Source organism: Stegostoma tigrinum, chromosome 23 (genome assembly GCF_030684315.1).
Source record: "Stegostoma tigrinum isolate sSteTig4 chromosome 23, sSteTig4.hap1, whole genome shotgun sequence".
Lineage (NCBI taxonomy): Eukaryota > Metazoa > Chordata > Chondrichthyes > Orectolobiformes > Stegostomatidae > Stegostoma > Stegostoma tigrinum.
The window spans coordinates 3,856,434-3,869,026 of NC_081376.1; the positions used below are offsets into that span (position 1 = coordinate 3,856,434).

General features: G+C 41.1%; 1 protein-coding gene across 1 annotated transcript in view; it reads right to left on the bottom strand.

Moving 5' to 3' along the window:
• Window positions 1-12,593, bottom strand: part of metrn (meteorin, glial cell differentiation regulator) — a 47,506-nt gene that overhangs the window by 12,486 nt on the left and 22,427 nt on the right. Inside the window, exon 3 of the mRNA XM_048552706.2 lies at window positions 1,603-1,662. Coding sequence (XP_048408663.1) covers window positions 1,603-1,662 — 60 coding nt within the window. The remainder of the gene's footprint in view (window positions 1-1,602; window positions 1,663-12,593) is intronic.

The window sequence follows — 12,593 nt, forward strand, 5'->3', positions numbered from 1 at the left end:
CCTGACTCTCCATGGGCCAAATGGCCTCTTTCCATGCTGCAGGGATTGTATGAATTTAAGGGTCTGTTCTCCAGCTATGATCAACCTAACCAGGGTAGAGAAGGGAAAGTGGGTGACGGGGGTGTTCCTCTGCCATCTTTGTCAACAACCTCACTGCAAGGGAGGGCATTAAATTCCAGCTAGGGTGTTGGTATTTGAGCTGGTGCTGGAGGTGGCAGTGTCTCTGGTTCATAACTTTGTTCTCCTCTTCTTGGCCCCTCCCCAAATACCTGGCCAGATGGTCAGGTCCTTAGTAGGTGAAGGCATGGGGCTGGCATTACCAGGAGAAGGGTAACGAGAGGGGCAAGTTTACATTACTCACAGCTTGGAAATTGAGAGTGCCTGTACCAGCTGCTTCAGTCTTCAGCTCACACCATCTCCATCAGGACAAGGATATACCATTGATTGGCTCCTGATAGCTGTAGTTATTTGTTTACATTTGTTCATGCAGTGAGTTTTGCCAACTGTGCCAATATTTATTGCCCATCAAGAAGGTGACAGTGAGCTGCCTTCTTGAATCACTTGTGCTGTACAAGAGATAAGAAGGTGTATCAGTGAGTGTGATGCTGTTTGTTTGAGGGCTTTGCTGGTCATAGTGGAACAGCACATATTATGTGTGAGATTTGTGGGAGCCCGAGGCTGCAAGCAGGAGGGGCACACTGAAGCTCTGAATCTAACATACTAGTTGAGGTTGTTACTGTGTGATTGATGGGGATGGTGGACATTGAACTGAACGCATTCCCAACCTTTGATCACGGAACATTGTTTTGGGCCAGATCAAACACCCTCACAATACATCAAGGAGCTAGCCTAGACTTCAACTTTTTATTTTATTTAAAGGCAAGTGTAAGGCACTGTGTTGCAGATGTGATTGGTCCACCATTAGGCTTTAAGCAAGACACACTTTACTCTTACAACACAGCTAAAATACAAACAAAAAAAGAATTGGCCTACCTTTAACTCTGTTGAAACACTTAACAAATTGATATATTATTTAAATGCCAATCATGAAGTGATCTAATATAGAGGTATCCCAAAGACACACCCTTGGCAAAGGCAAATTCAGCAAAACAGATTTTGCTCATGTACTGTCTCTCTGTCAGTCCAGGAGAAAAGGAACCTTGAAAGAATCAATCCAGCAACAGAGAGCAAACTCCAGCTTTTTGCTGCAGCAGAAAGAGAAGTGTATTTATTTGCTTCAACAGGCAAGTCCAAACCCCAATATCCTGTAGCCCTGCATTTCCTATGGCTAATCCACTTAGCGTACACATCCCTGGGGAATATGGGCCAATTTGGCATATTCATCCAGCTCCACACCTTGTTATCTTGGTTTCTCCAGCATCGGCAGTTCCTATTATCGCTGATCACAAATTAAGTAATTAATTTCCCTCCTTTTTGATATACCCAGCTGATCTCCCAGCACCACAGATGGATAGTCAACATACCATTAGGCCTGGACACTATGTTCTAGAGTTTTTCAGTTACGGACAAAGACAAACAAAAGTTTGTGAAAGTAAAGGCAAACATTGCAGAAATGTGGTGAGAATAATTAAAAGCACTTACCAAAATCACTTGTGCACACAGCCATAAGGACTTCTGTATCATTGCATGGTCTACATGCTCCTGCAGCCAAAAACAAACAAGTAGATTTAATGTTTGTGAGCTCTCAACTATCACAAAAACAACTTAGCCGCTGAGAAAGTGAAGCAAGCTATGTCTTAATGTAACACAAATCAATTGGCTGCCAGCAAAATTGCCACACACCTTCCGATGGGAATGTGAAAGTGCAAAAAGACCATAGTTTAGAAACTGCTGGCCTCATTCCTGAATTATATTGTTGATTGTTTGGAGTTCAATAATTTCTAGCTCCCATTTGCTTTCCTATTCTTCCTTGAAGGTGCTAATTCTTACTTGGTTTCATTTGTATTTCAAAAAGTTGGCCAATCTCTATTTTTAACCGTAGATGGTGAAAACTACAAGGCAATTCAGTGGGACAATGGCCTATGCTCAATTGAAACTCACACGCTTGTTCAATACAGAAATCGAATCCAAGCTGCACTCCTCCCTACATTAGAGCTGCTGGCAAGCCTGGGAACCTGTGGTTTTCAAAAATTACAGTGAGACATCTTAATCATACTGAAGAGCAATCTGATCAGCAAAGGTGGGGTTAGCGGTTTCTGTGTAGTTCAAGGTGTTACGGGTAGAGAGTTACACTGGAAACAGCTGATAAGTAGTATAAGGCTACTTATACTTCTTAGAGGTGGAATGATTTGTAAGCAAGGGGTAGGAAAATTTTTGGTGGGGGACAGTTGGCAGGAATGTGGAGTGGTAGTTACTACCTGGTTAGCTATGATCTATTGCGTTGGAAGCAGCATATTAGCATGGATAGATGATTTGGCGAACCAATGAAAGACAAAGTTGAGAAAAGAGGGGGATGTTTAGGATGGCAACCTATAACTACAGGTGTAGCAGAGGTATCGGTGCTGGAGTTAGAATTATGTGAAATATCTATAACTTGGCTGAGGAGAACGGTGAGGATGACACAGAGGCTCGAAAGGGAAATGCACAGGAGAAGTGAATGAGCACCAACCTGGCAGAAGCAATATTAATTTAAGAAAGTAAAGTCATAGAGTCATACAGCACAGGAATGGGCCCTTCAGTCCAACTCATTCATGCCAACCAAATTTCCTCAACTAAACTAGTCACACTTGCTTACATTTGTCCCATATTCCTCTGAACATTTCCAATTCATGTACCTGTCGGAATGTTTTTTAAATGTTGTAACTGCGCCTACATCTACTACTGTCTGGCAGATGATTGTAAATACAAAATTCGAAGACCCCTACCACCCTGGTTATTCTCTCTTCCACTCTCTTCTGTTGGGCAGAAGATATAAAAAAGTTTGAATACAAGTACGAATAGATTCAACAACAGCTTCTTCCCCACTGTTATCAGGCTTTTGACCATTTGAGACGTCTGTCAATTCTGATCTCTCTGCAGCTGTAACACTGTATTCAGTGCTCTGTTCTGCTACCTCGGTACATGTGACAGCAATAAAACAAATCAACATACAAACCACCCTCTGAGAAAAAGTTGCCCCTCAGGTCCCTTTTAAATCTTTCTCCCCTCAGCTTAAAAATATGCCGTCTAGTTTTGAATTCTCCCACCCTAAGGAGAAGACCTTTGCCGTTCACTTTATCTGTGCCCTTCATGATTTTATAAACCTTCAATAAGGTCACTCTCAACCGCCTACACTCCAGTGAAAAATGCCCCAGCCTATCCAGCCTCTCCTTGTAACTCAAACCCTCCAGTCCCGGCAACTCCCAGTAAATCTTTTCTGAACCTTTTCTGATTTAATAATCTCCTTCCTTTAGGAAGGTGACCAGAACTGTACACAATATTCCAAAAGTGGCCTCACCAACATCCTGTACAACTGCAACATGATGTTCCAGCTCCTATACTCAATGATCTGAGCAATGAAGGTAAGTGGGCTAAAAACCTTCCTAACCACCCTGCGATGCAACATCTAAAGAATTACGTACCTGAACGCCTAGGTCTCTCAGTTCAAAAACACTACCCCAGGTTTTACTAAATTGTATAACTCCTGTCCTTCTTTGTATCACCGAAATGTAATAACTCACATTTATCCAAATTAAACTCCACCTGCCACTCCTCAACCCATTGGTCCAGTTGATCAGGTTCCCGTTATAATCTTAGATAATCCTCCTTCATTGCCTCATCCACAAATTTACTAACCATATCTCCTAAATTCTCATCCGAATTGCATACATAAATGACGAAGAGTGGACCCAGCACTGATCCCTGTGGAACATTGCTTGTCACAGTCCTCCAGCCTGAAAAACAATCCTCCATTATCACCCTCTGTCTCCTAATGAGAAGCCAATTTTGTATTCAATTGGCAAGCTCTACCTGAATCCCATGTGATCCAACTCTACTAATGAGTCTACCATGCAGATCCTTGTCAAAATGCTTTACTAAAGTCTGTGTAGACTTCTACCGCTCTGCCCTCTGACAACTTTTGGTTTTATGTCCTCAAAAACTTGATCAAGTCCGAGAGACGTTATGTACTTTGGTAAGAAGAATAGAGGAGCTGAATACTATTTTATTGGAGAAAGATTGAAGAAAGCTACAGAACGGTGGGATTTCGGAGTCCTTGTCATAAATCACAAAAAGCTAAATATCCAAGTTCAACACTTTATAAGACCATAAGCCACAAGACCATATAACATAGGAGCAGAAATTAGATAATAAAGAAGGCAAGTGGGAAATAGAAGGGAATGGAGTATAAAAGCAGTTCTGGACAGTCAAAACAGACTCAGAATACTAACTCAATTTCTCTTGACAGATGCTGTCACACCTGCTGAGTTTCTCCAACAGTCTCTTGTGTTTGTTTGATTAAAAAACAATGACTATCCAGTCTGAAATGACTATCATGAGGGTGAATAATTTTAAGGTAACTGAAGGAAGGTGTAGGGGAAATGTCAGAGGTCCTTTACACAGAGTGGTGGGTGTATGGAATGCTGAGCCAGCAGTGGTAATGGAGTCAGATACATTAGGGATATTTAAGCGACTCTTGGATAGACACATGGATGGTAGTAAAATGAAGGGCATGCAGGTTTGTTTGAACTTAGAGTAGAATAATAGGTCGGCACAACATTGTGGGCTGAAGGGCCTGTACTGTGCTGTACTGTTCTATGTTCTAAAAAGAAGGGAGGTTTTGCTAAAATTCTGCAAGGCAATAGTCAGGCCACAGCGTACATTGTGAACATTTTTAGGCCCCTTATCTAAGGAAAGATGTACTTGCATTTGGAACAGTCTAGAGAAGGTTCACTGGGCTGATAACAGGTAAGGAGGGACTGTCTTATGAGGAGAGGTTGGGCTTGTACTTATTAAGAATTTAGAGGAATGAGAGGTGACCTTGCTAAAAACATGTAAGATCCTGAGGGATTTGGCAGGGTTGGTACGGAAAGCTTGTCTCCCTTTGTGAGACAGTTTAGGACCATGGAATAAAGGATCACCCATTTAAGGCAGGATTGAGGAGGAATCTCTTCTCAGAGAGGGTAGTAAACCTGTGAAATTCTTTACCACAGAGAATTGCCTAGACTCGGCCATTATGTATATTCAAGGCTGTGTTTTAATCAGTCAGATTATCGAGGATTGTCTATTTTTGCTCTATATCTTTAGGTCTTATGGAATGCTTCTGGAAATAAATAATTTTTCACTACATGGGGGCTTGGGAACTAACTATAATTTTAAAAAGTCATTGACTGTAAAACAGGAGAGATCGGAATGCTTGGATTTCAAGACAATCAGGCATCAATTTCACATCACCTGTTTTTCCTCCAATAACAAAGTTAAAATTATCTGCGAATTAAGTTTCGTGAAACTAAAGGAATTAAAGCTTTAATTTGTCACATTTTTGGTTTCTGGAAAGTATTTTGTTGAAAACATGTAATCTTCTTGTCAACTAATGGGTTTATTTTAATCATTTTTGGAATGAAACACCACAGTCCCACAAAGGGCTATTCAAAAACCACGATAATTTCAACATGCGGGCTTATGCCAAATGGGATTTTTCTTCAATAAAGCCTCCCTTCTTCTCAAAGCAGTAAACTGCGGCCAGAAGCTGTTCAATAACTGGAGTATCTGTATGATGCTTCATACAAAAATAGTTCAAACCCTGTTTGATTACTTTGAGTTACATTGTTGCATAATGAGTGCACAATAGTTTAGCTGAACAAAGGAAATATGGCAGGGTAAACCCAGAATATTGAAATACACTATAATAAGCAAACCACGTCATCCCCAAGTGACTGGTAATGTCAAATCAAAGTCATTTTGGGATACTTTTGCGAACAGATAACATGTTTCTTTTATTTATAGTCTTATGTTTCTGAGAAACTGGGACATGAAGATTTTAGAAAATCTAAAGATGGGTTCAGTGTTTTGAAAACTACATTATGTATCTTGTCCACCAGAGGCTTTCATCCACAATGGACCAGCAAAAAGTGTCTTCTGAGAAGAGATAAGAGAGGATTGATGTCTAACAGTTGATGTAGTTCTAACTCAAAATATTTCTGGCTGAAGATGGGGCAGCTTCTGTCCCAAGGACTTATCTGATCATCAACTTAGGCAGCACGACGGCTCAGTGGTTAGCACTGCTGCCTCATAGCACTGGAGACCGGGTTCAATTTCACTCTCAGGAAACTGTGCAAACTCCAGACATACATTCCTCTGTGTCTGTGTGGGTTTCCTCTGGGTGCACCGGTTTCTTCCCACAGTCTAAAGATGTGCTGGTTAGGTGGGTTGGCTGTGCAAAGTTGTATTCAGTGTTCAGAGAGGTGCAGGCTAGATGGGTTATCCACTGTAAGTGGAAGCGTATAGGATAGGGTTGGGGGGGATGTGTCTGAGTGGGATGCTCTTCAGAGGGTAAATGTGGACCTGATGGGCAGAATGGCCTGTTTTCATACTGTTGTGATTCTATGATTCTCACTTACATTCAGATGGAGTTGAGTAACACTGGATTTAGCATTGGTAACTCTCCAGAACAACGAACTTTGTTTGATTCACTCATGGGATGTGGGCATCAGTGGCTGGGCCAGCATTTATTGCTTGTCCCTAGTTGCCCTTGACAAGGTGGTAGGAGCTGCCTTCTTGAACTGTTTCAGTCCACGTGCTATAGGAGACCCACAATGCCATGAGGGAAGGGGTTCCAAAACTTTGGCTCAGTGACAGTGAGGAAATGTTGATATATTTCCAAGTCACTGAAGGAATGGCAATATATTTCCAAGCCAGGATGGTGAGTGGCTTGGAGGGGAAGCTGCAGGTGGTGGAGTTGCCATGTATCTGCTGCCCTTGTTTTTCTAGGTAGAAATGGTCATGGATTTGGAAGATGCTGTCTAAGGAGCCTTGGTGAATTTGTGTGCACTAATACATGTAACAATGGAAAGGTTTCCCCCATTAGCAACTGCATAAATTATAAATTGTTGTTCTCCACAATCTGTACCCACAGAACAGGCTTCCTGGAAAAGAGCAGAATATCCCTCTGATGTAACCACAGCCATTTAATACATCGGCTTTCCAAATTCTGCCCACATCAAATTCAGATTTTAGTAAAATTATATTCACCCTAATTTACTTTAGAAGTTTCGGAGCCAAGAATAGCAATAAGAAAGATTATTGCAGCAGATGATTAGTAACAAGGGGCACTGATCTTAGCAAAGTCAGAAACAAAAGAATGTGGGGGACCAGGGGGGTTAGGTCATGGAGGCAATTGAGCCTGCCCCATTATTCCAGAAGGTCATGGCTGCCCTTTTCAATCAATGAAAAACATAGGAATAGGAGTAGGCCATTCAATCCATTGAGTCTTCCCCGCTATCTGCAACAGTAGAAGGCCCTGCAACAGGCCCTGTCTGCAACAGTCGTAGACTCACCAAGTTTAATGGCATTAAAATGGTCATTGGATAAATATATGGATAATAATGGAATATTGTAGGTTAGATGGGCTTCAGTTTGGTTTTACAGGTCAGCACAACATTGAGGGCCGAAGGGTCTGTACTGTGATGTAGTGTTTTATGTTCTATGTTCTATTGTCCATCTGGCTGATTAATTCTTTCACTCAACTTTGCCTCACTATCTCCCCTCTTCCTTTAGGTCACTAACCTCCAGAAAATAGGTTTGTGTCTTGAACACGGTGTGGAAGATTCCGAAGAATCACCACGCTCTGAGAGTGAAGAAATTCCTCCTCAACTCAGCCTGATGTGAACTATATGATCCTGTTCCCTGTTTCTAGGGTCACCATCCAGGAAAACCACCCCAGCTAGAACCACCTTATCACACCCTGTCAGAATTTTGAGAGTTTCAATGAAATCATACCTCCTTGTGTGAATCTCCAGAATTCCCTTATCCTCGAATGTTCAATCGAATTATTGAATATACTGACTGATCAAGCACTCATAGCTCTCTGGCTTAGAGAGCTCTTAATTGCCTAAGAGAGAAAATATTTCTCTTCATCTCAGTCCCAATTAGGACACCCCGATCCCTAGACGGTTACCCATATTTCCCCACTCTGCAGTCAGGAGAAAACACTCAGCATCTACCCTGTCAAACCCCTGGAGAGTGTTATACTTTTCCACGAGTCAAGATCCCATTCTCCCAAATTCCAGAGAACAAAATAAAAACCCATTCAACCCGAACGATCTTCCCAACACTGCCTATTTATCACTGTACACACTCTTTCTGCAGTCCCTTTCATGCAAGTATACATTTTCTTAGATGGGGTCTTGTGACACAATGATACTGACCCTGCCGAGAGACAAAATGATCTGATCTCAAGTCCCACCTGCTCTGGAGGTGATGGGTAAATAAATAAATGGGTAGGCGATGGCCTGGTGACATTGATTAATCCAGAGACCCAGGTAATATATTTATAGAATACCTACACTACGGAAGCAGGCCATTCAGCCCATCACCAACCGTCCAAACAGCGTCTCACCCAGACCCACCCTTTACCTTATCTCTGTAATCCTGCATTCCAATGGCTAATGTATCTAGCCTGCACATCCTGGAACTCTGCTAGCAATTTAGCATGGCCAGTCAACCTAACCTGCACATCTCTGGACATGATAGATGGCAAGTTATAACAAGAGTCTGGAATTAAAAGTCTAATGATGACCGTGAAACCATTGTCAATTCTTGGGAAAAAACCCATTTGATTCCTTTAGGGAAGGGAATGGAACGGAATGACTAGTCTTCCCTGGTCTAGCCTATATGTGGCTCTAGACCCACACCAATGCAGATGACACTTAGCTGTCCTCTGGGCAGCTAGGAATGGGGAAAAAGTGCAGGGATGGCCCATAGCGCCAACACCAAGAACAAATTTAAAATGTGCTCAAACAGGTTACTTCAAATATCAAAACATGAAATCAAAATGACATCTGTGTCAGTGTGACCACATTTGGGAAGGCTGTGACATTATCGTAACAGCACTGGACTAGCAAGCCAGAGGATAAGTCTAATATTTGTTAGACACTGGCTCCAATCCTAACAAAAGAGCTGGGACAATTTAGATTCAATTAATCTGGAATTGAAAGCTAATATTTCATGGTGGTGGCATGGTAGCTCAGTGGTTAGCACTGCTGCCTCACAGAGCCAGGAACCTGGGTCCAATTCCACCCTCAGGCAACTGTCTGCATGGAGTTTGTACATTCTCTTCATGTCTTTGTGGGTTTCCTCCGGGTGCTCGAGTTTCCTCCCACAGTCCAAAGATGTGCAGGTTCGGTGGATTGGCCATGCTAAATTTCCCATTGTGTCTGGGAATGTGTAGGTTAGGTAGGGTATGGGGGATGGGTCTGGGAGGGATGCTCTGAGGGTTAGTGTGGATTTGTTGGGCAGAAGGGTCTGTTTCCACACTGCAGGGATTCTATGATCTCAGTAGTGGTGAACATAAACACAACTGGTTCACTTATATTGATTAAAGGAAGGAAATGCGCTGTCTTCACCTGGTCTAGCCTACATGCGACTGTGTTTGATTCCTAAGTGCTTTCTGAAAAAGCCCAGCAAACCTCTCAGTTCAAGGGCAAATAGAAATAGGTAACAAACTGAGGCTTTGCTAGTGATGCCAATGGAAGATGAACAGAAAATAAATACCCTCAGTCAATCTCTATTGCTCCAGTTCTAATTGTGGCCGGATTCTGGTGAAGCATGAACAAAATTACAATGTGGGTACTATTGCCATGGACAGCCAAAACCTGCTTAAAAAGCCCTTTCTCCAGCAATTGAGAACAGTTACACTCTCACAGCAGCAAAGAGACTCAAGATAAAAAGGTAGATTGATGCCACAAACTTCAGACACAGAGGCTGGACTAGTGACAATGAAATTACACTAATCAGTTCATCACATTGCTGAGGGATTGCTGCATTGATGGAGATATTGTAACAACAAAAGTTAATTTAATTTAATTTACCCCTGATGAAACGGAATAGAAAGCGTTAACGATTAATGCTTCAGCATCAGGAGATGCTGAAGAAAAAATTTCAGGTGCATGAAGAGGAAGTAGATGTTTAAAAAAGGCATGATTTTTCAACTTGGATTTTGAAAATACCAGACAATTCAATTAAAACTGGATTGTCCAGTTCAGAAACATATCTAACACTAGTTGCCTTTACACTTCAAAAGTGAAGTAACGTGACTAAGAAAGGCAAAAGAAAATTAAAAATCAACAAGAATGTATGTTCTTTGGTTTGGTTGATTTGTGTTTTTGTAGAATTAGCATTACATTTTATTGTCAGGTGCTCTCAAGTACAGGGATACAGTGTACAGTGAACAAAGCTGCCATTTGCGGTGTCATCTTAGGTACGAAGATACCAACGTACAAAATCTCAGGTACAAAATAGAAAACTTAAGAATTAAGTTAAAAGTTCAACATTTCAGTCCTTCTTAGTATAGAGTAGAAAAATAAAAGAAATAAAGTTAAAAGCTTTTCTGCCAGAAAAAAAAAATCGGTTGTAAACACTTTTACACTGGTTGTGGGACATTTGGTCCCAATTTACTAAACTGGCTTGTTCAGAATATCTTTCCATTCCTGCGGTAGAGTGAGGAATGGTTAAATAAAACAGAGTCTGATTCTAATGTAAGGAAATGTCAGATCATGGTGTGAACACGGCGACACAGTTCTGCCCAAACCTAACCAAACAAGTGTGGAATAGACAGTGACCTGGGAATTGAACTTAAATGAGCGAGAGCAGTTTAAAGACTTCCTCCAAACCATCTCTGGTATCTTTTAACAGTTAAGAAATGTAATGTAATGGGAAGTTCCAGCCGCAAAACAAAATTACTCTGTCACTCTTTCACTTCAGAATTAAAGATTTTGCCCTTCACAGCCTAACAGCCTTAGAAACATACAGCAAAGTGTAAACAGTCTCAGGAGGCAACCCATCAGACACCTCCAGCTATAGTTTATGACCTCAATGCAACTCCTTTCAACCCGCTGTTTGATGGATGGCTTTAGTCAGCCAGCATAGAGCTGGATGAATTGGTTTGAACCTTCAGGGGTCACTTAACCTTCAGTCTGGCTATGTGCTTAGTGTTATTCTTTTCCAAATTCCAGTACATGAACACTAAAGGTGTCGAACTGGAGGAATTCACCTTACAAAACTGTGGTAAGGTATCGGGTAATCTTGCAAAAGTTATAGATGCCTTGAGTTGGATTAGAATTCCTCCTCAAATCAGATTAAACCTACTCAGAAAGCTCTTATCATAAAATTAAGGGCAAAATTGAATTAAGTCACTAGCTTTTACATAAAGCAAAGAGGCAATTTTCTTGGCATGAGTGTCTGTTCAAAGAATTTTAAAATGGTAACATTTACTGAAAGGCTTTAAATTTCCAATTACAATTGAATGCAATAGATGTTCAAATATCAACATGTTGAGAACACTTTCACCCTCATTAAAATTTAGTTGATTTCCTAACTTAGCTTTCGACAATCTTACCACAAGTTAGCCTGTTTAAACGTTTTTCTTTTAAGTAAGTATTGCAATGGGTGTTGAAATATAAACTACATATGTGAAGAAATATGAACTGGACATGTTCTCTTAATGTTACAATTAAAGTAACAATTGGTATAAAAACTATTTATACACTGAACTATTTATAGATAGAAAAAGAGAAAACAAACTCAACCGAAAGAGAGTGTACATCTCATTGATTTGATTTAGTTTTGCCTCATGTCCTTTAGCATGGCTAACCCACCTGGCCTGCACATTTCTGGACTATGGGACAATTCAGCATGACCAATCCGCTTAACTTGTACATCTTTGGGCTGTGGGAGGAAACCTGAGCACCCGGAGGAAACCCCACGCAGACACGGGGAGAATGTGCAAACTCCTCAAAGACAGTCACCCAAAGGTGGGATTGAACCAGATCCCTGGGACTAGCAGACAGCAGTGCTGGGACTGAGTTGGGACTTGAACCCAGGTCTTCTGGCTCAAAAGGTAGGGACACTACCACAATAGTCCTTAACAAATGAGATCCAATGCCCCATTTGAATTCTGATGTTCAGGAGTTATCCCATTAATTATCTTTTTGTTTGATTACTGGATGAGTTATTAAATTTCTGGCTGCCCACTATTAGCAGTCACAAATCTTTGGTCTAGAATCCAATCTTATTTGTGTATGTGAATAGGTCTGGTTGAGTACAATTCTCACTGTTACTTTTATCCACGTCTTTAAAGTGTATTATACATTTACAATAGGTTATATCTGGGCTGTTTAAATGGGTTTGAGTGTAACACCTGCCTTGGTTAAACAAGCAGGTTAGTGGGTAATTAACAGATTAGCAGAATGGCAAGAATTGGGAGGTAGCCCACAAAACCTTACACAGAAAAAGGAAATAGTTCTCATTCCGAGACTTGGAGGAGACTTTCGCAGAAATAAATCAAACACTAATTCTTATTCGTTTAATAGAAGTTCACAATGTTGCATTAGCAAGAGGAGAATGCAATAGAGTCCTAAGCACTTCCTGTCAGAGTGAAT